Source organism: Sarcophilus harrisii, chromosome 3 (genome assembly GCF_902635505.1).
Source record: "Sarcophilus harrisii chromosome 3, mSarHar1.11, whole genome shotgun sequence".
Taxonomy (NCBI): Eukaryota; Metazoa; Chordata; class Mammalia; order Dasyuromorphia; family Dasyuridae; genus Sarcophilus; species Sarcophilus harrisii.
Genome location: NC_045428.1, coordinates 588,438,949 through 588,464,000, shown reverse-complemented (window position 1 = coordinate 588,464,000; position 25,052 = coordinate 588,438,949). Strand labels below are relative to the sequence as shown.

Genomic DNA, 25,052 nt, shown 5'->3' with positions numbered 1-25,052 from the left:
GAAATGGAGAAAAGGTCTTCCAATAACCAGGAGCTAAGAATTTACTCTTTGACCACACATGTGCTCCAATTTTGAACGCACTCTCACCAGGGACTTTGGATGTACAAAAATAAGGCATTTCCCTGATTTGGGGGAGATGGAGGAGTGATGTTTCCGTAACGACAATCCTTCCTTAGTTTACCTACTTAATAAATACTCTGTCTAAAAGTTCATTTGGTCTGGCTGATAAGCAGTGGAGAGAACACTAGTAGGGACTTATGAGTAATATTAAAAAGCCTAGTTCTTCAAGGTTACTCCAAGGACTTGAGCAAGCGTAATAGCTGCCTTTTGAGGTTCTGGCCTGCTAATAGAAGTGGTAACTGGGAAAGTAGTCCCAGAACAAAGCATTTTCCAATCTTTAAGGTGCTATATAAAATTTAGCTATCATTATTATTACTTCCTCACAGTCCTCTTCACCTTGGACCTTTTTAAATCCCACCAGAATATTTGTGTCCAGTTCTGAAAAAAAGGAGAACAACTGAAAGAAAAACATGGCAGTGAATAAAACCATGGAGTCTAATCTTTACATTTTACAGTTAAGGAAACCGAGGCCCACAGAGATGAGGTGACTTGAATTTTGAGCTCATGCCAAGACTGGTTCAAGAAATTGATGATTGAGGACCTATAGTAAAACCTGTTACCTCTTTCCTAACCGAGAGGCATGGATAGATTGCATGGATTTGCTTTACTTGATTCCCCCCCCTCCTTTCTTTCAGTTTTTAAGCCCAAGGGGGCTAGGGGTGGGGACAAGAGATTTGCAAGAGTGATGGGGCAAAAAAGAGGTCTATTGAAATAGTTTGTAATGCACAAAAGAGACTGGAAATTGAGCAAGAAGCACAGATAATTAGGACAGCTTTGAAAATGATATTTAGAATTTATTATATACTTTTAAAAAATCAAGCAATATGAAATGGAATGGTTTTGTATACAACTCTCCTTCTGTGTTCTGCTGTGTATATAGAAATATTAATTTTTTTAAATTTAAGCTCAGAATTTAAAAATAAAACTAATTCCAAAAAGTTTAGAGAATAGAACCGAGAACAGTTGTCAAATACTGTCCCAAGGAAGCTTGATTAACTTTGTTCTGCTTAGGCCCAGAGGGCAGACTCGGGAGCACTGGGAGAAAGAAGAAGAGTTAGAGTGCATATTAAACTTCCTGACAAAGAAATTCAGTAGGAAAAGGGAACATGTCAAAAGATCCTGAGTTTGCTATTAAGTATGGGCTAGATGTCCATTTGTCAAGAATGTTGAAGGGGATCATACTATTTAGATATTCTTTGAGGGGCCTGGAAGTCCTGCAAGTTTGTGGTTATCCTTCTGTGTATCAGGAACTTCTATGGTTGGCTTCTATCTCTCCCATAATTCTATGACTCTATCTTTCTATCTGTGTCCCTGATCCTCTCTCCCTCACCCCAGAGTTTTGAAGCTTTGTCTCACATTCTCCCTATCTCTTCCATAGCTACCAAGTCTTCTCTCTCTCTTTCTCTCTCTCTCTCTCTCTCTCTCTCTCTCTCTCTCTCTCTCCCTGGCATCTCCTCCAGTGATGGGAAAAGAGCTGCCCCCAGGCCTGAGTTAATTTTAGATGCATTTTCTCATTAGATACAATTAGGAAGGCGTCCAGAAAGCATCTGCTGGAAACCTGAACAGCTTCAGGCATTGAGGGCAGGCACAGGCTCTGTCCAAGGTCACTGGCTTCCCCATCAGACCCGGGACTGTCTCTTCCAGTCAGATTCAAACTCTTGTCTCCCTCTTCAGATATTCAAATCCCTGGACTCAGATTCCCATTTCTCCTCTCAGACATGGTCAAAGAGGACAAAATTAAATGGAAAAGAAAGTTGGAAGAAGAAAGTGAGGAAGGATCATGAGAAGAAATCAAATGGATGGAGGAAATAGGGAACTGGAGAATCTAGAAAAGGAGAGGCAGAAGTGGAGGGTCAGAGTATAGAGAATTAGAGAATGCAGGATCCATGTGAGAATGGGGGGATCAGATGAAAAATAGTCAAGAAGACAATGATCAGTCAATCGACAAGCATTTATTGACTTTTCAGAAACATTGGACACTCTTAACCAGCCCCCTCTTTGCAGATATCCTCTCTCCTGCCCAACCTTTCATGTCTGGTTGCCAGAGCATGGCTTCTCTTACAGCTCTCTTCCTCCTCCTCTGGCCATTCCCTTTCAGTTCTCTTTGCAAGATCACTATCCATGTCCCACAACCTAATGATGGGTGGACCTTTATCTTGGACCTCCTTCTACATTCTCTGCGATTTTTTTCAGCTCCCATGGACTCAATTACCAACCCTATGAAATTATTTCACTTCCCTAGCTATTCACCAAAAACTTTCTTGCGCTCCAATGCCATCCCTCCCAGTGCTGGACAGCTCCTCTGACACAAACCTCTCCTAACTTTCAAAATGGAATAGATTATTTCCCCTAAACCCAACCTTCCTCCCAACCTTCAAGGACACCACCATGGATGGTGACCTCAGAGGTGTCCTCCACTCTCCTTCCTACCCCCCCATATTCACTTAGTTACAAGACTTGCTGATTAAACCCTAGAAAAGTCTCTCCTATCTATTCCGCTTTGTAAACTCACACCAGAACCACCCCAATCCAGACCATCATCACCTTATGCCTGAATGATTGCAAAGGATCCCTGACTTTAGTCTCTCTCCCCAGATCATCCCCCATTCAACTGTTACAGATCTGACCGTTTCATAATCAGTTCCAGAAGCTTCACTGGCTCCCTATTCTCTCTATGAAAAAAGCAATCCTCTTTTATTTGGCATTTAAAGCCCCTCACAAGTTTACCTGCCCAGGCTTATTACACCCGCTATATTTTCTGTTCAGGAATCATCTTGCTTGCTTGTATCTGTAGCCCCAGAATTCAGCACAGCATCTGGAACACAGAAAGCACTTAATAAATGCTTTCTTTTACATTTTAATATACTTAACATCTACTGGTCATCCTGCCATCTGGGGGAGGGGGTGGGGGGATAAGAGGGGAAAAATTGGAACAAGAGGTTTGGCAATTGTTAATGCTATAAAGTTACCCATACATATAACCTGTAAATAAAAGGCTATTAAATAAAAATAAATAAATGCTTTCTGTTCATTCACTCCCATTCCAATGCCCACCTTCATGTCCTTGCATAGGCTGTCCTCCATGTCAGGAATTCTGTCCCTTGTCACTACCTTTCGGAGTCCTGAGTTCACATCAAGGCTCACTTAAGGACCCCCTTTTTCAAGAAGCCTTTTTAAAATCTGGAAGTTGTTAGCAAGCTCCGATCATCACTAGGCATTTATCTTGATCACTGTGCATTTATCTTGTATCTATCCTTCAGTCACCCTCCAGTAGAATATCAAAGCTGGGAAGGCAGGGAATGATCCACCTTTAAATTTGTACCCCCAGCACCTTGCCCGGTGCACATAGTAGGTGCTTAACAACCGAGCAAATATTATTCAGTGTCTATCATATGCCCGCTCTGTGCAAGGAGCTGGGAATGCGGCTGGAAAAGCAAATTAACCCCTTCCCCGGAGATGTTACAGTGTTACCTTTGACTGGGATACAAATAAATCCAGGATGGATACAAAGTAAACGCACACCTACGGGGCACTAACAGGTGGGGCCATTTACTAGATCCTCCAGGGGCCAGGGTTCCCAGGGACTGGGGTCCAAAGGGGGGGACCAGGGCCAGAGGGCCAGGGGCAAAGGGAGGGGAAGATGGAGGGTCAAAAGGGGACTGAAGAGGTTTGAGGATAAGAGAGGTTAAAGGGAAAGGAGGGTTCGAAGGAAGGGGCAGACAAGGGGAAGGAGGGTTAAAATGGGAGGTCAAGGATAAACCCCCGGGGATGGGCCGTTCAGAATGGGGGTCGGGTGGGCGGGGGGAGGGAACCAGGCCCGGCGGGCAGGAAGGGGAGGGCCCCCCCCCCCCCCCCCGGAGTCTCCCATGACTGGTCGCCTTTAATCGGGGTCGCGCCTTTGCCTTTGCCTTTAATCGAGGAGCTCCTGTCCCTTTAATCGGGGCCGCGCCTTCTCCTTTAATCGGGGCCGCGCCTGCGCCCGGCCCTGGGTTCCCGGAGCGACCCTCGCGGAGGCCGCCACGCGCGGAACGGACCCGGGGGGAGTCTCACGGCGGCGGCGGCGGCGGCGGCGGCTTCGCCTCGTCCCCCTCCTCCTCCCTGCCCCCTCCGGCCCGGCCCCGCGTGGGCGCTCCCCCCACCCCGCGCCTGGGCCACGGCCACGGCCACGCGCGGGGCGGGGCGGGGCCTCCTGCGGCCCGCGGCCCCTCCCCCCGGCCCCGCGCGGCGGCGGCCGCTGCTGCTGCTGCTGCTGCTGCTGCTGCTTCTGCCGCTGCCGCTGTTGCCGCCGCCGCTGCTGCGGCGCCGCCTCCGCCCCCCACGCGCGGCCCGGCGGTCCGGCGCCCCCCATGGCCCCAGCGCCCCGGGCCCCGGCCTCCTGCCCGCCCGGCCCCGCCCTGCCCCGCGTCTCCCCACCCCCCTCGCGTGTGCCCGGCGCCCGGGAGTCGGAGACTGAGCCGCAGCCGGGGATTGGCGGGGCTCGAACCACGGCCTGATCCGGCGCGGGGCCTCGTGGGCCTGGGCCCTAGGGGTCCGGGCCCGGCCGGCCCGGGGCGATCTGTGCCCTGCGACCCCGCCCCAGGGGGCTCCAGGTAAGAGGCGCGCCCGCGCTGTCCATGGTCCCAGCTCCCCACCTGCCTCCCTGGCTGCCCGTGGCTCGGTGCCTGTGGCTCGGGCCTGTCTGTCTCGGGATCTGTGTGTGTGTCTCTGCCCTCCGTGACTGTGACCCCGCTCCCGGAGCCCCGGGCCCTCGGGCTCCCCGCTGGGCCCCCGGCTCTGGTGCCTCCGGGGACTGTGTGGGGCTCCGGCCCGGCGTCCCTGTGCTCCGGCTCTCATCCCCGTCCTCAGCAGCTCTCTCTGGGTATCTCCCTCTGCTTCTGCTCCCTCTTCCTGTGTCTCTCTCCTGAACTCCTGCGGATCTCCGAGTGTCTCTGCACCCCTGTCTCCCCATGTCTCTGCCCCACCCCACGCCTCCCCATGTGTCTCTGCCCCCACCCTGGGCCCCTGCCCCCACCCCGGGTCCCCGGCCCCCTCCGTGCCAGCCGCCCTGACCCTGGGCCCCTGCCTCTCTCCCCAGGGCTCCTGGGTACCAGCCTCTGTAGTCGTGGAGTGAGGATGCTGGGCCTGCCGCTCCTGTGCCTGCTGGCTCTGGGCCCCCCACGGCTGGGGGCTGCCAGTGCGGTGGGACCGGCGCCCGACGGCTCGGTCTCGGGGCCCTGCCCCCGACGCTGCCGATGCCAGACCTCCTCCCCGCCCCGGAGCGTGCTGTGCCCGGGAGCGGGCCTACTCTTTGTGCCCCCCGGACTGGACCGCAGGGCGTCCGAGCTCCGACTCCCCGACAACTTCATAGCCTCCGTGAGGCGCCGGGACCTGGCCAACATGACGGGCCTGCTGCACCTCAGCCTCAGCCGCAACACGCTGGCCCACATCGCGCCCGGGGCCTTTGCCGACCTACGCGCCCTGCGCGCCCTGCACCTGGACGGCAATCGCTTGTCCTCCTTAGGCGCGGCCCAGCTGCGGGGGCTGGTCAGCCTGCGCCACCTCATCCTGGCCAACAACCAGCTGGGCGTCCTGGCGGCGGGAGCCCTGGCCGACTGTGCCGAGACCCTGGAGGACCTGGACCTCAGCTACAACAACCTGGAGGCGCTGCCCTGGGACGCCGTGGCCCGGCTGGCCAACGTCAACACCCTGGGCCTGGACCATAACCTGCTGGCGGCCGTCCCCGCGGGGGCCTTCGCCGGGCTGCACAAGCTGGCCAGGCTGGACATGACGGCTAACCGGCTGACCACCATCCCTCCGGACCCGCTTTTTTCCCGGCTTCCCGTGCTGTCCCGGCCCAGACCGGGAGCACCAGCCTCTGCCCTGGTACTAGCCTTCGGGGGGAATCCGCTCCACTGCAACTGTGAGCTGGTGTGGCTGAGGAGGCTGGCCCGGGAGGATGACCTGGAGGCCTGTGCCTCCCCCCCGGCCCTGGGAGGCCGCTCCTTCTGGGCTGTGCGAGAGGACGAGTTTGTGTGTGAGCCTCCGGTAGTCACCCACCGGTCCCCACCGGTAGCGGTTCCCGAGGGCCGCACCGCCTCCCTGCGCTGTCGGGCTGCGGGGGACCCCGAGCCCCGAGTCCGCTGGGTGTCCCCCCGAGGCCGGCTCCTGGGGAACTCCAGTCGCACTCGGGCCTTTCCCAATGGGACGCTGGAGCTGCTGGCAGCCACGCCTGGCGACGGCGGCGTCTTCACCTGCATCGCTGCTAATGCTGCCGGGGAAGCTACCGCCTCTGTGGAGCTCACCGTGGGGCCACCCCCACCCCAGCTGGCCAACAGTACCAGCTGTGAGCCCCGTGGGGAAGGAGAGGACGGAGAAGGGGGGGCCCCTCTCACTCCCTCCTCTTCCTCGGCTTCCTCGTCTTTGGCCCCCATGGATCCCCGGGCCGGGCTCCCACAGGCCCCTGAACACGATGGGGACAGCGAAGGGGGCAGCGTACAGGTGGCCGAGCGCAGCGCCACAGCAGCCCTCATCCGCTGGCCCGACCACGGGCCTGTTCCCGGCCTCCGCATGTATCAGATCCAGTACAACAGCTCTGCTGATGATATCCTGGTCTATAGGTGAGTGAGGAGGAAGCTGTTGATGGTGGATGGGACTCCGCAGGTGGGCAGGGGGGGGGCGCATTCAGGGCAAATCCCCCCTGATATCTACTAGCCCTGGGCCCAGGCAAGTCCCTGAAAGTCCCTGGACCTCAGTTTTCTTATCTGTAAAATGGGAGGATTGGACTCTCAGGGCCCTTCCAGCTTTCAGTCTATGATTGGGGTTAAGATGAAACTGAATGGTGGAATTAGGAGGAACTTGGGGGAGGAAGCTAATAAAAAACCTGGAAGTTGGCTAAAAATGGGCCAGGTGGCAGAGCTGAAAGGAAATGGGGCGTCTGAGACAAAAGCAGTCACTCCTGAGAGTGGGGCTGAGCCAGGAGGAGTGGGGAGATGTGTGTGTGTGGAAGGCAGAGGGGGAGGGGAGGTCAGCAGGGAGGCGTGGGAGAGAAGGGGGGGAGGGCAGTTCCAGCATTTTCCCTGGGCCCATTTGGTATCAGACTCGTTCGGTACCGGGCCCATTCAGTGCCGGGTCCATTCGGTGCCAGACCCATTTGGTACCGGGCCCATTCGGTGCTGGATCCATTTGGTGCCGGGCCCTTTCAGTGCCAGGAACAGGGAATAGAGAGGAAAGGAGCAAGCTTCCGTTCTTGGGGGCCCCAGCCTAGGCCCAAAACCAGGCTCAGTCCCTTCTTGCTTGCAGGATGGTCCCTGCTGGAAGCCGCTCCTTCCACCTGACGGACCTGGTATCGGGGCGCACCTATGACCTCTGCGTGCTGGCAGTGTCGGAGGATGGGGCCACCGGGCTGACGGCCACGCGGGCTGTGGGCTGTGCCCGCTTTTCCACAGAGCCGGAGCTGCGGCCGTGCCGCTCGCCACACTCAGGGGCACCCGTCCTTGGGGGCACCATGATCATCGCTCTGGGGGGTGTTATTGTCGCCTCCGTGCTGGGCTTCATTTTCCTACTGCTGCTCCGATACAAGGTGCATGGGGACCAGCCTCCGGGCAAGCCTGCGACGCGGGGAGGGGTCAGCAGCGTCTGCTCCCAGACCAATGGCGGGGCCCCGGCCCCAGGCCCCGAGAGCTCAGCCTCAGACTCAGACCCCACGCCTCCGACCCCCGTCAAGGGGCACACCTTGGTACAACTGGACTTCGAGCCTTCGAGGGGCCCTCGGGGCCGGCTCGCTCATGAACGTGGAGGGCAGTGATCCCGGGGGAAGCCCCTCCGACGTCCCTAGCTCTGGACTGCTCCCTAGAATGTCTCCAGTCTCAACCTGGCTCCTTCTTGGCCCCTTGGATGCCTTGAGACGTGGCCTTGGTCCTGAGATATTCCTTGGCCTGGTCCAGCCTGGCCTCGCAGGCACCCCAACCCCAGCCCCAGGGAAGGACGTGGACAGAGCAGACGCCAGGGGCCGGGGCTGGGCCGAGAAGGGGCATGGGGGGAGTCCATGCTTGGATGCTGGCCCACCTCGCGGCTCCTGCCCAACCTCCTATTTTTAACGATCCCGCAAGGGACTTGGCGGGAAAGTGGGAACACTATGGAGATTATGTCAAGAGAAACCTATTTTTCTAAGCTCTGGCCTCATTCGTTCCCTTATCTGTCTATCCGTCTGTCTGGGGTGATCATCACCCTCTCTCACGCCCTGTCAGAAAACTCCCCTCCAGACCAGGGCCGCGTGTGTCACCAGGAGCTCGAGGCCGGGGACTGGGGGAGTCCCTGGCAGCCAAGTCAGGTCACCCTTGTAACCTGACCAGAACCGGACAGCCATGAGACTGGCCCAGGACCACATCCCTCTGGTGGTCAGGGCCTGATTTGGCCAGGTGGGGGGTGGGTCAGCCCGGCTGGGTTTGACTAATGACAGGATCTCCCAATGTCACAGCTCGAAGTTGCTTAGAGACTTGGGCCAACCCTCATTCATTCGGAGAGCTGACAGGAGCCAGCCCCGTCTCTGGGATCCTGGTTTTCTAGATCTTCCGCCTGGAGCCCGAGGACATAAGGAGAACGTTCCCATACCTGGGGTTCTCCTCTGCGGGGCTCAGGTTCAGTTCATCCTCCCCAGTTCTGTCCCTTCTTTCCAGGGCAGGGAGCATTCTCTCGGGCTTAGCACCCTCACTTGTAAAATGATCTCTGTGGCTCACCGGGGCCCTTCCGCCTGTGAGTCCATGATGCAGCCACCCCAGGAGTCTAAGCCTAGGATGACAGGGCCAGAGCACAGGGAAGGCTCAGGGCTGAAGAAGAGGTCAGGATGTCGTGCTGGGAGAAGGTGCCTGAACTGGGCCTCCAAGGGCAGTGTGGGCTGGAGGGGCCACCTTTCAGGCGGGGAGGTCAGCTGGGGGATCCCAAAGGCCATTTGCTCCCGTTTGCCTGGAATATAGAGAGTATAAGGGGGAGCGATGCGTCACAAGGGATGGCTCTAGATGGCAAACAGCCCTGAGTGTCGGCCAGAAAAGTTTGGGCTTGGTCTTCCAAGTCCCAGGAGATGGTTTTGGTCTAGGGAAACATGGGGGGATTTGAGGATCACAGGCCGCTGGGCAGGCTTCAAGGCTGCCTGGTTCAAACCTATCAGATTTTACAAAGTAGGAAACTGAGGCTAAGAACAGTTTCAGTGTCTCGGCCAGAGTCTGAGGAGGGAGATCTGAAGCCAGATATTCCTAACTCCAGCTCCAATACCCTGACCTCTGTTTTGTCCCCCCGCTCTATGATGACACAGACACGCTCCTGGGGTCTGCTGGGAAGGGTGGCTGAGAGGTTTTCCTGCGACCGGTCACTAAGGATTTGGGGGACCCCCCCAAGATGGCTGTTGAGCAGCACCAGCCATAGCAAGGACAGACTGGGCAACGTTGTCATCGTCCCACTGGTCTTGTGTGGTTTCTTGAAGGCCGCGGCCCAGCCAATTCATCAGTAATGATGGATTCAGGTCGTTACCCCAGGGAACACTCATCTCCAGAACTCCCCAGTTCTCCAGCTGTGGTCCACAGCTTCTCCTGACCTTGTTCGGAAGGCTGATGTACCCAGAGTCCCCCGGGAGATGGGAGCCAGGCTGCTGGGAAAGCACTGGGTCTCAGAGCCAGTCGTGGAAGGGGAAGGGAGGGATGGACGGTGGTCCCTTGGCCCTCACCAGGGGAGAGCATGGAGGCTGTGTGGGATGGATAGCATCTATTAGGCCAAGATGGGAAAGTGAGATGGGGTGGAGGGGCAGACTTTCCAGGCTGAGGGGCCGCTAGGAAAATGTGGGGTGACTGGGGGGCAGTAGCTCCAGTTTAGCTGCAGAGCACAGAGCACCAAAGAGAATGGAGCCAGATCAGAGAGAGCTTTGACTCCAGAGCAATTTGGACGGGAGCCCACTGATTCCAAGGTACGTTTTCTGAGCTGGGAGATGCTGGAGGCTCCATCTGGACTGTCTATAAATTGAATAGTGGGATTGAAGCCCCCCCCCCCCTTCCCACACACGCTCTGAAATCCAGGCTCGGAGAAGGCAGGTCTTCCTGAGAACTTAACACATGTTCTATGGCCTCCCTTTGCTTCAGGGTCTCTATTTGTCAAGCAAGCCTGTCGGGCTTGATCTTGTCCAGCTCCAAACCTGTGAGGCCATTCACAAGGTCCCAGGGAATTCCATAGGACACAAGTGCTGGCTGCTGCTTCACTCCATCAGGAGAAGCTGAGCTGAGGCCGTGGGATTGGGGGGATGGGACAAATCTGAACCCAGCCCCTCCCAGGGATTGCCCTTCCACAAGCAGGACTTCCTCCAGTCTGCTTTGGGCCTTCCTGCATGGAGAGATCCCTCCCTTCAACTAGCCTTAGAGGCAGTGAAGATTATTGGAAGTCTTTTCTACTTCCAACTACCCCATTTTTTTCCCACCTTTTGATTAATGAATCAATTATTAAGTGCCTATCTGTGCTAAGCATTGGACTTGGTACTAGAGACATTAAAAAGTGCCTGCTCTCAGGGAGTTTACGTTCTACTGGGAAAGAGGAAGAAGGGAAGGAGTTTCTCCCCCTGTTCCCTTCCCTTCCTCGGCTGTAAGCAGACCTTTTCCTAGTCCCCCTTCCCCACAAGGTTTTGGGGAGAAACACATGGTTAAGACCCATCTTGGGCTACTAGAGACTGCCCATGTGCAGAGAGGTAAAACATTATTCTCTGCAAAAGGAAATAAAAGTTTCCTGGATAAGCAGAAAGAAAGGAATGCAACTTTCTTGTTAAGTCATTTTTCAATCATGTCTGATTCTCCATGACCCCATCTGGAATTTTCTTGGCAGAGATACTCAATTGATTTGCCATTTCCTTCCCCGGCTCATGTCACAAAGGGGGAAACCGAGGCAAATAGGGTGAAGTAACTTTCCTAGGATCACACAACTGGTAAATGCCCGAGTCTGGATTTGAACTCAGGAAGATGAATTTTCCTGATCTCTGAACTGGCACTTCATCCACTTTAACACCTAGCTGTCCTGGGAACACAACCAGTGTGGGGCTAATTGGGGAGTGTCCTTAAGAGTATAATACTATTGGTCTACCTGCCATCTGAGGTGGGGTGGGAGGGGGTGGAACAGGTTTTGCAAGGGTCAATGCTGAAAAATTACCCATGCATGTGTTTTGTAAATAAAAAGCTATAATAAAAGAGTAGAATACTACCCCTAACTCCAATCCAGTCCCCTTACATTATCTATTGTGTTATTTCACATCCTCCATATTTCCCACCATTTGCTGAACTGTCCCCCCACTGGGCCTGCCTGTATTCCCCTTCCTTTGCCTCTCTTGTGTCCCTTTCATTCTCTTTCTCTTGCCTTTCCATCCCATTTCTCTCTTCCTCTGATTCTCTTCTTTGCCTGTCCCTGTCTATCTTCCCACCCAATTTCAATCCCAGTCTCTTTCTTGTCTGCCTCTCAGACACTTCACATGGTTCATCTCTCCCTGGGGTCCCCGTGTTCCTCTCAGGGATCCTGGAGTCCTTCCCTTACTGCCCACAAAGTCCCCACCACACTCCCCCCCATATCCTGTACATGCTGCCTCCCCATTCTCCCCCATGTGTCCCAGCAGTGTCTATGTTCTGGGTAGTCTTTCAGGGGTCTTCCCTGCTCCATCCCATTGATGGTTCCCACTATTCCCCCCATCTTTGACACTGCCCCTCTATTCACAGGCCTCCCCATAATGTCTCTTTGAGCTCTTCTGTCTCCTCCACTTCCAGCACTCCTTTCTCCATGTTCCCTTACAACCTCCCACACTGCTCCCATGCCCCTTGAACAATACACTATGACCCCGTGTCTTTCCCTAAATTATCTCTCAAATCACCTTCTCGCCGTCCTCTATGTCCCTCTGGCACTTCTATTCCTCCATCCCCCCTCTTTCTTCTAATGTTTTTATTACATCCCCTACACACTGTCCCCCAGCTCCATCCAATCTCTTTTTTCTCCTTTATGCTCCCTACACGCACTAGGTTTACATCTGCCCTCCATACCGCCCCTCACAGCCCATCCCCCATTGTTATTTCTCTCCAATGCTGTCTCCTCAATCACTGTTTCTCACATCTGTCCCCCTCGGATGTGCATTGCCCCTGTGTTTTCCCATCTCTCCCCTCTCCTCACTGCACTGTCTCCCACATTACTACTCATTCTTTCTGCTTGCTTTTGCCTTGGCCCTCCACAGACCTGCCCCCCCATACTTTGATCACTCCGTCATCCATACTGTTTGTTATTCCCCCCACTGTTTTCTTTGTCATCCCATATTTCCTCATGCTATTCTCTCCATGTTTATCCAAACTCTGCCCTCTTCTACTATTTCTGTTTTCCTCCACCTTTACATTGTCCCCCTTTGTCCTCCTGTGTCGCCCTCACTATGATCTTTTGTGCTTTCTCCTTCATTTCCCCTTGTCCCTGAGCAAGTGACCGGGGCACTGCGCCCCTGTCTTCAGATTGGGGTGCGGCATCTTTGTTCTCTGGCTCGAGATGTTCTGGGACAAGGGGTGACGTCTAGGCCATTGTCCCTGCTTGCCCCTCCTTGCTCCCAACCAAGCATCCCGCACAGCGAGTCCTCCCAGGCCAGCCAGGTCTTTGCCAGGCCACAGGTTCCTCATCATCCCCCAATCTTCTCAGGGATCCAGGCCCTCAGGTCCCAATCCCTGGGTTCTACCTAATTCTGGCTCTAGAAATTTTCTACTCAGCCCACTCACAATCCTTCTGCCTAAGAATTCTTATCTCCTACTCTCTCCTGGTTCCCACTCCCACCCCCAATCTCTCTTTCCTCTCCCTCCTCCTCTCCTTCCCTCCCACTCTCTCTCTGGCTCTTTGGTTCTTCTTGTCTCTCTGAATCTGTATCTCTGTCTTTCTCTGTCTCCATCTCTGTCTTCTTCTTTCTCTATGTGTTTCTGTCTGTCTCTGTCTCTGTCTCTCTGTCTCTCTCTCTGTCTCTCTCTCTCTCTCATCTTTTTTCTGTCTCTTATCTCTGTCTCTATCTCTCTTCCTGTTTGTCTCTCTGTCTCTGAATCTCTCTGTCTCTTTGAAGGAGGACTCATAGTGTAGTAGAAAGAATAACAGACCTGAAGGCAGAAAATCTGGCTCTGGTACTTAGCAGTGTACAATCAGGATCCAATTATTCAACCTCTCTGACCTTCAGTTCCAGCATTTATAAAATGGGGCTAATAATACTTTCTTCCTAAGGATGAGAGCCCAATTAAGATCGTGTAAATAAAGTGCTTTCTAAACGTCAATTGTTTTGCCTTGCAGTCTCTATTTTTTAACCTAGTTCTGTCTCTTCCTGGATCTCTCCCTGTCTCTTATCTTTCTCCTAATCTTCTCTCTGGATTCTCTCCAGTCCGCCTCACCCTTCCTTCTTTTCCTGCCTTCCTCTACCTTGGCTTTCTCCTGGCTCCTCTTTCCACCCTGCTCCTTCTCTTTTGTAAGCTCTCCATCCAGTCTTCCTTCCTTTTCTCCCCCCATTCTTAGTCTAGCTTTCATTCCCTCCATGTCTTCTAACTTCGTTTCTTTTTCTTCGTTTCTTCTTCCTCCATTTTCTGTCTATCCCTCTCACCTTCCCCTTTCCTTACCAGCCTCCTGTCCCTGTCTCTTCTTCTCTACCCTGATCTCCTTTCTTGACCATCTCTGTCTCTGTCCCTCCCTCTATTCCAGTCTCTTTCTTGTCTCTGCCCCTCTATCCATCTCTCTCTCAGCCCTTCTGGACGTTTGGTAATTTAAGCTCATTAAGGCTAATTACCGGCCCTGGCCTGCCAGGAGCCAGCATTAATAGGGACATCCGTGTAGGGAAAGGGTGGGCCTGGGGGCCGGAGCTGGACCCAAGTGCGGAGAAGTATAAATCCTCCCGCTGAAGGAGCAGCCCCAGCCAGGCTCCCGGGACAGGTGGGGCTCCAGTCCTATTCTAGTCCAGTCCTTTACCCTTTCGGCTATGGAGCGGGATGCTGGGAGCTTGGCCCTTCTTTCTAGAGGCAGTTGGGAGGGTCTATGAGGGATGCTTCTCGGGATAGGGGGAGGGCTCTAACTCGGGATAGGGGGAGGGCTCTAACTCGGGATAAGGGGAGGGCTCTAACTCGGGATAAGGGGAGGGCCCCAATTAGAGAGCTGCAAGTTAGGTTCAGTCAGTCGGGGAATAGGTCCAGTGGAAGAGCGTCTTCTTAATCCTCCTCCCTCTCTCCCAGGCATGGCTGCCTGCCTACCCATCCTACTCTCCATCTACCTCTGGCTCCCGCTGGGTGAGTGTTAAGGAAGGGACCTCTGAGACAAGGGGTGGCGGAGCAGCTGAGCTTGGAGAGCTCGCTCTGAGCAATGAGCTGCTACGGTAGGGAGCCGCTAGTTCAGACCGTGAGGCGGTGGGTTAGGGCTCTGGCTCAGAGCGGGAGGAAGTGCGACTGCGAAGCCGGCGGCGGAGTTGGACGTGCGGCAGGATGCTGGCTGGTAGGGGTGCCCCCGGGACTCGACCCGGCTCTCTCCGCATTCTCCACCAGGTCCGGCCTGGGGCTCCGTGGGCCGCTGCTTCCTCACGGCCTTTCTGCAGAATGGGGGTCCGGCGGGGCCAGACTTCCGCCTGTACGTGTCCTGGGCGCAGGAGGTGACGGATTCCGAGCAGAGGCCGGCCCGGGTGATCGTGGAGGCTCCGGGGGCCGCCTTCCGCCGGGAGCTGAACCTGGAGCCCGGGCGCACGCTGAGCGTAAAGCTGCCATCGAGCGTGGAGCTGCGCGGCTCGGGAATAGGCCTCGGCGCTGTGCGGGTCACGTCGTCGCTGGAGGTGTCCGTGCTGGCCGTGAACGCCCGGCCGCGCTCTCTGGACACCGTGCGGGTTTTGCCCTGCGAGCAGCTGGGCAGGCGCTACATCGTCGTCACGCCGGCGCCGCGGGCCGGGGACAGGTACAAGGAGTTTGCGGTGGTGGCGGGGCCGCGGTCCACGCGCGTCCGGATGATCGCCCCGTGCCCCGTGACCCTGGACAACGTGACCCACCAGGCCAGACAGCCCCTGGACGTGGTCCTGGCGCCCTTCGGAGCGGTGCAGGTGCAAAGTGAAAGGAACCTGTCGGGGACCGTGGTGAGCGCCGAGCACCCCGTGGCGCTGATGGCGGGCCACAGCTGCCTGCGCGCGGGCCGCGACTGCGAGCTCGTGTGCGAGCAGCTGCTGCCCGTGGGCCACTGGGGCCGCGTCTACGCCGTGCCTCCCTTTGCCACGCGGGATCCCGGGACGAAAAGCTCCTACGACTACGTCTACGTCGTGGCGGACAGCGAGGGCCACCTGGACTTCTGGAGGGGCGGGAGCCCCGGCGAGCGGCTGCTGGATCCCGGCCGGGTCCTGCGGTTCCAGGTGGACTCGCGCAGTCCCCTTGCGCTCCGGTCCTCGGTGGAGCTCCAGGTGCTGTTCTTGGCCGGGGGTGGGTCCCGGCAGGGCGTGGTCTACGACCCCTGGTTTGCGCAGGTGCGGTCCGAGGACTCCTACGGCTCCTGCTACTCCCTGATTGAGCAGCCGGGCTTCTCCAACGTGGCGCTGCTCGTGGCCCCCGGAGAGGGACCGGTGCCGGGCTCGGTGCTGCTGGATAAGCGGCCGCTGACCCACTTGACCTGGCGGCTCATTCCCTGTGGAGACAAAAGCTTCTCCTGGGCCGAGGTCCCCTTTGGCAATGGAGGCGAAGGCAACCACCGGCTGGAGACTCTCGGGGGCCAGGTCATGGGGGTCCTCAGCTGTGGGACCTCGGAGAACGCTGGCTTTGGAGAGCAGGCAGTGAGGCAGACTGGTGAGTCCCGCTCCCAGGCTATGGAGAGGCTAGGGCTGGGCCGAGTCCCAGTGGGAAGTGGGGAGCCCGCGGGGCTGGGGACTGGGAGAGAAGGGACGCCTGAGTCCCAAGGGGAGGTGAGGAGCCTGCAGGGGCTGGGGACTAGGAAGGGAGGGAATGTCTGAGTCCCATGGGGAGGAGAACCCACAGGGGCTGGGGACTAGGAAGGGAGGGGATGTCTGAGTCCCATGGGGAGGAGAACCCACAGGGGCTGGGGACTAGGAAGGGGGGGATGTCTGAGTCCCACAGGGAGGTGAGGAGCCCCAACCCCTGTGGGACTCTGTCTCTGAGGGTTTGGGGAGCACAATCCCGATAGGCAGAGGAGCTTTTAACTGGGCACCTGGATCCCACTCTCCCTCCAGCTGTTTCCTCTCCTCCCTGACAGTTCTCCAAACTACGACTCTGTCGGAACATCTGCAAGCTTTCAGCTCCTTGGTTCACTCTCCACAGATGTCAGATCCCGATCCCCTCTCTGGGTTCTTCCCTCTGCCCCACCCTCAGCCCAGGACCCTTCCCCAAGTGGACTCCCTCACTCTGCCCCTCCCCAACCGCTTCCCTCATTCCCTGCCCCCATCGCCAGGGCCTCCCCCGCATCCCTTTCTTCTTCATCATTCTGTTTACTCCCCAACCTGCAAGAATTATTTCTGCAGCAAGGGTACATCGTGTCGCCTGGTGAAAACTCCCTCAGTTGTATTAAAAACCGGCAAATGTAAATTAACCAAACCTTAAACATTGCCTGATCTTTTTGCAAATACGCTTCAAAACAAACCTAAACCATCTAAAACTTCGGCAAAGGTCCCATGGATGGCTCTTGGCAAAACCAGAGACCCTGGGGGGGTCTATACCGGGACCCATTGTTGTGGGTGGACCCTTGGGTGAGTCTGAATCAGAACACCAGCCAGGACTGGAACCCAGGATTGGGCCCATTGTCAGTTCTGTATCACAATCCGAAATCGGGTCCTTGGGGGAATCTGTGTCAGAACCTGGGCTTGGGTATGGAGTGGTGTCTATTGAGGAATTGGGTCTGGAATCCATGGAGGTTCCTGGGGAGGTATCTGGCCTTGGGTCCATCGTAGTTGCTGAGGATTTTTCTGGAGCTGCAGCCATAGGGACTTGTTGGGCTTTGGGACTCCCCTACTTTCACACCTTCGACCGGCGATCCTTTGCGGTCCCAGGAGCCTGTGCGTATGTGGTGTGTCGCTGTCCTCAAGGAGTCCCCGAAGCAGGGCTCCCAGCCTTCCACGTGTGGTTTGGTGGCAGCGGAGACCAACTGCCCTTCCGCTACGTCACCCTGAGTGTATTCGGCCACACGATCACAGCTGCCAGATACGAATACGGCTTTGTCAGGGTAAGGGCCTGGGCATCTGGTCTGTCCTCCCAGGTATCTCCCCTTCCTTTCCTAGAGGGCAGGGAATCAGGTCCTCAGTAGGACGACTCCCCAGAGCCCCTGCTCAGCCCCTCTTCCTGAAGGCTCCCGGGTCCTTCACAAACGGGTCTCCCCCCAGGTTGACCAGCAGAGAGTCCGGCTACCGGTGACCCTAGCAAACGGGAAGCTTCGACTCTACTACCGCGGGACTGAGCTATGGGCTGAGGCCCAGGCTGAGGCAGTAACCGGGTCAGGAATTGGGACCGCAACTAAGGCAGTGGCAGGGCAAGGAGCAGGATCCAGAATCTGGCCAGGGACCAGGACCACAGACAAGGAAGGGGCTGCAGTTAACGCAGGAGCAGGAACCAGGACCGAGACATGGACAGCTGCCGGGGCTTCCCCCGAGGCAGGGTCTGAGACTTGGATGGGGACTGATACTGGGACCATAGCAGGGGCCGGGGCTTGGACCGGGACCAGTACAGGGACTGAAACCAAGACAAAAGAAGCAACAGGATCCAAGACTGGGACTGAAGCCCAGACAGGGGCAGAGATACCGTCAAGTACCTGGACCACATCAGACATTGCAACAGGAGCCAAGGCAAGGGTAGGAGTTGGGACCAGCATGGGACTGGGACCTCAGATTGCTTTCCACCTAATCTATGACTGGCAGCAAGCCCTGTCCCTCAAAGTGTCTGGCGGGTACCGGGGCCATGTGGGGGGCCTCTGTGGGAACTTTAATGGGAATCCAGCAGATGACCTGAGCCTCACACAGCAAGGCCCTGTCCTGGGTTCGAGCCCTAGGATATCTGGTTCCTCTGCCTCTGTCAGACTTTTTGCCCAAGCTTGGGCCTTGGAGCCGAAGACTGCCCCCTGCCACTCACAGTGGGGGTCTCCATGCATTATGGGCCCTAGGGGACAGGGGGTGAGAGCGTGTATGCTCATGAAAAACCCGAAGGGCCCCTTTGGAAATTGCCACCCGTTCCTGGACCCCAAGCCCTTTGTACTCAGTTGCCTGGAGGCGGCTTGTGCCTTCCCTGGCTATAGACCGGTGATTTGCCGAGAGCTGGAGACATATGCCCACGCCTGTCAGCGGGAGGCAGTATCCCTGGGCCTCTGGAGGCCCATGACCTATTGCCGTAAGTGCATGGGGGTCTTGGCACAAATGTGTCGTGATCCTGGACCTTGGGATCTTCTGGGAAGCAAGGCCACTTAGGTCGGGCTAAGGAAGCTAGGGTTTGCCTTGAACCAGTGGGCAGTGGATCCTAAGTAGGGGGTGGGACTTCCTGTGACCTGGACCAAGAGGGAAGTGGCCAGCTTCTTATCAGTGACTTGAATGAAAGAATTTATGGGATGCCTATCAAAGTTTTAGATGGCAAAGAAGTTACCAGGGTTACTTCTCCATCTTCCTCTTCCCAGTCTCCTCTTCCTCCCATCTCCCATGAGTCACAAATATTTCTCCAATTATTTCTCTTCCTGTAAAGTATAGTTATATTTATATGAATCTTGAATGTTTCTAAGTAGGTAAAACTCCTAATTATTTATGCATTTTAAAGTTATTTTGAATAATTTCTATTATTGCTTCTTTCTGGGTTTTTACTTTTGTATAAAATGCTAATAACATTTGTGGGTTAATTTTGGGTCTCTATAGCTCTATCTCCCCCTCTCCTCCTTCACTTCCTTTCTTTTTCATTAAATTTGCAGATAACATAAAGCAGAGATTAACATTTGTGCATTAATTTGGGTCCTTCCCTCTTTTTGTTTTCCTATTCTATTCTTCTTTCCCTCTTTCCCTCTATATCTCTATCTCCCCTCTCCTTCGCATCCTTTCTTTTTCATTAAGTTTGCAGGCGACACAAAGCTGAGAGATATGAGAGATTCTGGATATTAAAAAAATTAAGTTAACCAGGCAACAAGTTAGAATTCTGGAGCCAATTTGATAATATTAAATTTCCATTTAAGAAAATAATGAATGAATGAATGAATAAAACCTGAAGTCCTTTACTTAGGTTCAAAAATTCAGCTTCCCAATTGCAGAATAGGACAAGTCCAACAGGAGGGCAGATCCTGTGAAAGGCCTGGTGGGGTTAAATTGACTTCCAGCTCATTTTTATTCAGTCATTTTTCTGTGATATCTGACTTCTCCTGATCCCATTTAGGGTTTCCTTGGTGAAGATACTAGATTGGTTTGTTATTTCCTTCCCCAGCTCATTTTACAGTTGTAGAAACTGAGGCAAACCAGGTTAAGTGACTGGCCCAGGGTCTCACAGCTAGGAAGTGTCTGAGGTCTTATTTGAATTCAGGTCCTCCTGACTCCAGACCCGCTCTATCTATTGCAACACCAAGCTAAGTGTGAGCGGAATAAAGCAGTCCAAACAGGAAATCATGTTTGGGTCACTGGAAGCCAAGTGATGAAGAGGTCCCCTTTGTCCTCTGCCTTGTTCCAAGCCCATCTAGAAGCGTATATTCATTACTAGGAGCCGGGCTTTAGAAGGACCGTTAGGGGAAATGATTGCGTAAAAATTAGTTGGAGGAACGAGGGTTCTTTGGCCAGAAGAAGAGAAAGCTTGGGGTGGGGGTGGGGGCGCAGGCCTGAGAGCTGTTGGAGGCAGGATCTTGGCTGGGAGAGGGAAGGACCCGCATGGGCAGCGCGTGAGGGAGGCAGTTGCAGCTCCCAGAGCAGCCTCCCCTCAGTGGAGCTGTCCAGCAAGCAAGGGTCTGAACTGCGGAGCTTTAACGGTCCTGTCACTGTGGCGCGTCTTCAAGCCCAGTGTGAAGGAGCCCTCCGCGCCGGCTGCTATTCCTACGCCTTCCGTCCGAAACCGAGGATTCTGGGGCCGAGGCCGGTGGCGGGCCGAGGATTCCGATCCTGGGAAATCAGGCAGAGGCTCTCGGCCGGGGGAGATGGGAGGCGGGAGGCGCGCGGCTTTTGGGCTTCTGGGAGAGATGAAGGGGCTCATCCCCGTCCCTCTTTGTGTCCTCTGTCTCTGAAGCGCGGATTTGCGGACCCAACAGCCACTATGAGCCCTGCGGTTCCGCCTGCCCGGCCACGTGTGCAGACCAAGAGGGAGAGCCCCCCCAGCGGTGCCCGCTGCCCTGCCTGGAGACCTGCGCCTGCGACCCCGGCTTCGTGCGCAGCGGCCCCACGTGCGTGCGGCGCGACGGCCCGGGCTGCGGCTGCCGCCTCGAGGGGCTGCTCTTGGCGCCCGGGGAAGCCCTTTGGAGGGGCCCGGGCTGTGGCCGCCGCTGCTCGTGCCCCGCCGACGGGGGCCGGGCTCGCTGCCGAGAGGCGGGCTGCGGGCCAGGCGAGCGCTGCGCCGTCACGGGGGGCGTGCGCGGCTGCCGGGCCGCCGGGAGCGGCACTTGCCGGGTAGCGGGCGAGGGCCACTTCGAGACCTTTGATGGCCACCGCTACCGCTTCTCTGGCTCCTGCAGCTATCTGCTCAGCGGCCTCAAGAGCCGCGGCCTCAGCGGGGAGCAGCCCCTGACCCCCTTCCGCGTCCTCCTCAACGCAGGGCCTGCCGGGAGCCTGAGTGGGGTCGAGGTCCTTGTGCCGGGAGGCCATGTCCGGCTGGACCAGGGCCAGTCTGGCAGGGTTCTGGTAAGACATGGAGGGCTCTCTGGGCGACCCTGGGACTCGGCCCCGCCCTCCTCTTGCTCCTTCTTTTCTCCTTGTGGCTTGCTCTCTTGGTCCACCTGCCCTGCCACACTTTGGTATTTGCTTATCTCACTGTCTCTCTGTGTGTGTCTGTGTATCTCTCTCTCTGTGTCTCTCTGTCTCTCCATTTTTCTGTCTCTCTCTGTCTCTCTGTGTCTTTCCATTTCTCTCTCTCTTCTTTCTTTCTCTCCTGTCTCTCTTTCCCAGTGTCTCCCACACTCTTTCTGTGTCTCTCCCCATCTCTCTGTGGCTTTTTCTTTCTCCTCTTGCCTCTGTCCCCCCTTATCTCTTTGCCTCTCACTATCCCCTCACCCCCTCCGTCTCACTCCATGGCTCTGTCTTTTGCTGTTTCCAAGTGTTTTGCTGTCTCTGTGTCTCCCTCGCCTGCTCTCTGTCCGTCTTTCCCTCGATCCCTTCTCTCTCTTCATCCCACCATGGTTTCCTGGGTCTCTCTCCTTGTCTTCCCTGACGTGACCTTTGTCCCTCTGTGTGCAGGTGAATGGGGCGTGGAGGAACCTTCCCTGCCAGGTGGGCAGTCGCGTCCTGGTTTTCCGCAGGGGGTGGGACACCATCGTGAGCTGTGCCTTTGGCCTGGAAGTGGCCTTCGATGGGGGCAGCCACCTGGTGCTGGTCCTGCCCAAGAGCTATGCAGGACGAGTGGCCGGTCTCTGCGCGAATTATGATGGAGACCCGGCCAACGACCTGCTCCCCGCACTGGGACACCTCCCGGCCTCTGGCCTGTCCAGTACCCTGGCCCTGGTCCGCAGCTGCCGTGTGGGGATGGTCCAGGGCTGCAGAGAAGAGGCCGATGACAATTGGAAGCACGCCATTGGCCAATGCCGGGGGGACATCAGAGGCTGTCACAGTCTCATAGCGCAGGACGGACCCTTCCAGCTGTGCCATCGGAGGCTGCACCCCCAGGGCTACTTTGAAGACTGCGTCCAGGATGCCTGCCTCATTCCCAGGAGGGGGGCCTGCCCCATCATTGCAGACTATGCTGCTGCCTGCCAGGAGGAGGGGATCCTCATCTACCCATGGAGGACTTCAGACTTTTGCCGTGAGTGCAGAGTCTGGCAGTTGGGCCCTCGGCCCCAAGGATTCGGGCCTCCTGCCTTTGTTTCCCCGGCCCCGAGGATTCAGGCCCCTGGCTTTGTCCCCCCAGCCCCGAGGGACTCGGGTCCCTGCTTTTGTCCCCCGGGCCCCGAGGGACTCGGGCCTCTGTCTTTGTCTCCTCAGTGACTCGGGGAACTGACCTTTAGGTCAGACATCCAGGCCCCCGCCCCCCCAGGACCCACTTCAGTGGGCACCTGACTAAAGGGAAGTGGGGGTCCCCAGGCAGCGCTCACTCACTTGGCCTTTCTCCCCACAGCCCCGCCATGCCCGGCTCGCTCCCACTATGAGCTGTGTGGGCCAGCTTGCCCAGTCACCTGCGGAAGCCTCTCGGGACCCGCAGGCTGCCAGGCCAGACGGTGTCGAGAGGGATGTGTGTGTGACACCGGCTTTGTGCTGAGCGGGGCAGCCTGTGTGCCCCTGCACCAGTGTGGCTGCCTCCTCTCTGGCCGCTACTACGAGCCGGGCCTCCAGCTCCCGGGGGTTTGGGCGGAGCCGTGCAGAAACCCCTGCATCTGCCAGGCTGGAGGCCATGTATTCTGCCCCTGTAAGGCCCCCCAGGCCGCCCCTGACCCTGCAGTCTCCAGCCCGGGGCTCTGCCTGATCACTGGAGGCTCGCATTGCCGGACCTTTGACGGCAGCATCTTCCAACTCGGTGGGCACTGCTCCTACCCCCTGGCCAGCACAGCCCCCAACTGCCCAGCGAGCCTCCCGCCCTTCTCAGTGCTGATGGATAACGGGCCCTACGGGGCTGCCATCAACCACATCACCCTCGCTGCGGCTGGACGCCGCTTTGGTCTCGATCGCAGGGACTGGGGCTATGTGACGGTGAGTGGGCCGGCCCCGGCAGCCCGACGGGCCTTGGGGGCTGGAGAGAGGGCAAAACCAGGGGCTCTGAGGCTGGGGAAAGCCAGGGATGACAAGAAGTGGGTGAGCATCCCAGGGAGGGCCTGAGGGCTCTGGGGGCCTCAGTCTCTTTCTCCAGCTGGATCTCTGGGGATCATTCCTACATGTCTCAGTCCAGCTCGGGTGCATCCATTTGTCATCTGTGCTTCCTCCTCCTCCGTCTCCCTTCCCTCACCTCCTTCCCTCTCTCCTTTTCTCCCTCCTCTCCTCCCTGACCTGGTGCTCGCTCACCCCACACAGCCCCCAGAGTGTTCCCCGGTTTCAGGGGGTCTCCCCCACCCCATCTCTCTCCTAACCGCAGGTGGATGGAGTGCGACGCTGTCTCCCATTTGGGCTTCCTGGTGGGGGGGTCCGCGCCTTCATACAGGGGTCCTCGATGGTGCTCGTGACCCAGGGAGGGCCCCGCCTGGTCCTGAGCCAGGGCCCCCACCTCAGCCTGGCTCTGCCTGCTGCTTATCAGGGCCACACGCTGGGGCTGTGTGGGAATTACAATGGCAATGGGGCAGACGACCTCGCGTCCTTGGGTCTAGACCCCAGCTTCCGGCCCTGCCCTCGGCCCCAGCCCTGCCCCGGTCCCAGCTGCCCTGCCATGGGGGAGGCTGCCAGTGCCCCATTCCAGGGGCCCGACTCCTGTGGGCTCCTGCTGGCAGCCAAGGGCCCGTTTGCCCCCTGCCACAGGGCTTTGCCCCCAGAACCCTTTTTCCAAAGCTGCCTGGAGGATGTCCTCCGGGGCCGGGGAAGCCACAGCGTCCTGTGCAGCTGCCTCAGGAGCTACGTGGCTGCCTGCCAGGAGGCAGGGGCCCAGGTGCTGCCCTGGAGGAGCTCGGAGCTTTGCTGTGAGTCTGGGGGCAGCAGCAGCAGCAGGATTGGTGGCCACGGGGAACCAGGGCTGGGGGCTGAGAGGCTGGAGGGAAACAGGGCTGGGGGCTGGCGGCCGGGGGGAACCAGGGCTGGGGGCTGGGGGCCGGGGAGAACCAGGGCTGGGGGCTGGGCTGGCCCTTTGGGGTCGGGCGGAAGGACTGGCGCTGGGAGTTGGGAGGAGCTGGAGCCGGGCTGTTCAGAACCCAAGGCAGAGTTGGGGCCCAGACAGAGAGAGGCTGGAGGCCCAGGGGGGACGGACAGAGCTCCGGCAGAGGGGAAGGCCTGGGAGCCCGGGACTCCTTGGCAGCTGACTTCCCACCTCTGTGCCCACAGACATGCACTGTCCCCGGAATAGCCACTACAGCCTGTGTGCAGACCCCTGCCCGGCTGCCTGCCCGGGCCTCCAAGCCCTCGTCCGGACCCCGGGCCGGTGCGCCGAGGGCTGCCAGTGTGACCCGGGCTACTTCCCAGCGGCTGGGACCTGCGTCCCCCTGAAGAACTGCCCCTGCTTCCACCGGGGCCTCTACTTCTCGGTGAGCGCCTGGCCCGGCCCTCCCCGCTCCCCCCGGGCTCGGCCTCTGCCTCGGTCTCTCACCTTGTTCTGGTTCTCACCCCCTCCAGCCCGGCCAGATGGTCCTCACTGACCAGTGCACATCCGCCTGCTCCTGCCGGCCTGGGGAGGGGGTCTTCTGTGTCCCCTACCGCTGCCCCATGGGGCGCTTCTGCAGCATCAGCAATGGGATCCTTGGCTGCGCTGGCCCAGGTGACCTCGGTGATCGTTCCCTTGGGGGGCTCCCAGGGTCTGTGCCGGGGCCCGGAGGCGTGGTGCCGGTCTGAAAGAGCGGCTCCCCCCACGACGCTGGCGGCCCCCTTCAGAGTGGGGCCTCAGGGCAGGGAGCCTTCCATTCGTCACAGTTGTAACCCGGCACCCAGCCTGGCATCTGCGCTAAGCCCTTAATAAATGCTCCACGATTATCTGGTTGGTTGATTAACTAGCTAATTATTTGGCTGCCTGGGACCCTGAAGGTAGGGAAGCACGAGGTGTAGCGAGCTAGGTCCCCAGGGAAGCAGGGCCGGGGCTGGAGCTCCGGGTCCCTGATCCCCCTTCTCCCCTCCCGACAGCTCACCCACGGGTGCCCCCAGGCTCGCCGACCCCAGCACTGGCCCCAGGCGCCAACCCTGCCTGTCCCCCCCACTC

The 25,052-nt window shown here is 57.4% G+C and overlaps 2 protein-coding genes across 2 annotated transcripts; both read left to right on the top strand.

Annotated features, from left to right (window-relative positions):
* The first annotated feature begins 4,506 nt into the window (after window positions 1-4,506).
* LRFN3 (leucine rich repeat and fibronectin type III domain containing 3) lies at window positions 4,507-9,890 on the top strand. Its single transcript, XM_031963771.1, has 3 exons — window positions 4,507-4,709; window positions 5,195-6,716; window positions 7,399-9,890. Exons 2-3 carry the CDS (start codon window positions 5,233-5,235, stop codon window positions 7,901-7,903), a joined length of 1,989 nt encoding a protein of 662 aa, XP_031819631.1. The 5' UTR covers window positions 4,507-4,709; window positions 5,195-5,232; the 3' UTR covers window positions 7,904-9,890.
* An 11,561-nt stretch (window positions 9,891-21,451) lies between these two features.
* On the top strand, window positions 21,452-24,851 carry LOC116423026 (IgGFc-binding protein-like; the record flags this gene model as incomplete). The annotated part of the gene is made up of 5 exons (XM_031963809.1): window positions 21,452-22,034; window positions 22,347-22,915; window positions 23,295-23,829; window positions 24,188-24,387; window positions 24,476-24,851. Coding segments are annotated over 5 exons (2,103 nt in total), but the record flags the coding sequence as incomplete, so codon positions are not given.
* Between the last annotated feature and the right edge of the window lie 201 nt (window positions 24,852-25,052).

What these genes read in the sequence shown, in the direction of transcription:
- LRFN3 (XM_031963771.1), top strand. Translation starts at nt 5,233, where the DNA reads ATGCTGGGCCTGCCGCTCCTGTGCCTGCTGGCTCTGGGCCCCCCACGG. An exon ending in GATGATATCCTGGTCTATAG is followed by an intron (nt 6,717 to 7,398) that starts GTGAGTGAGGAG and finishes TCTTGCTTGCAG; the next exon opens with GATGGTCCCTGCTGGAAGCC.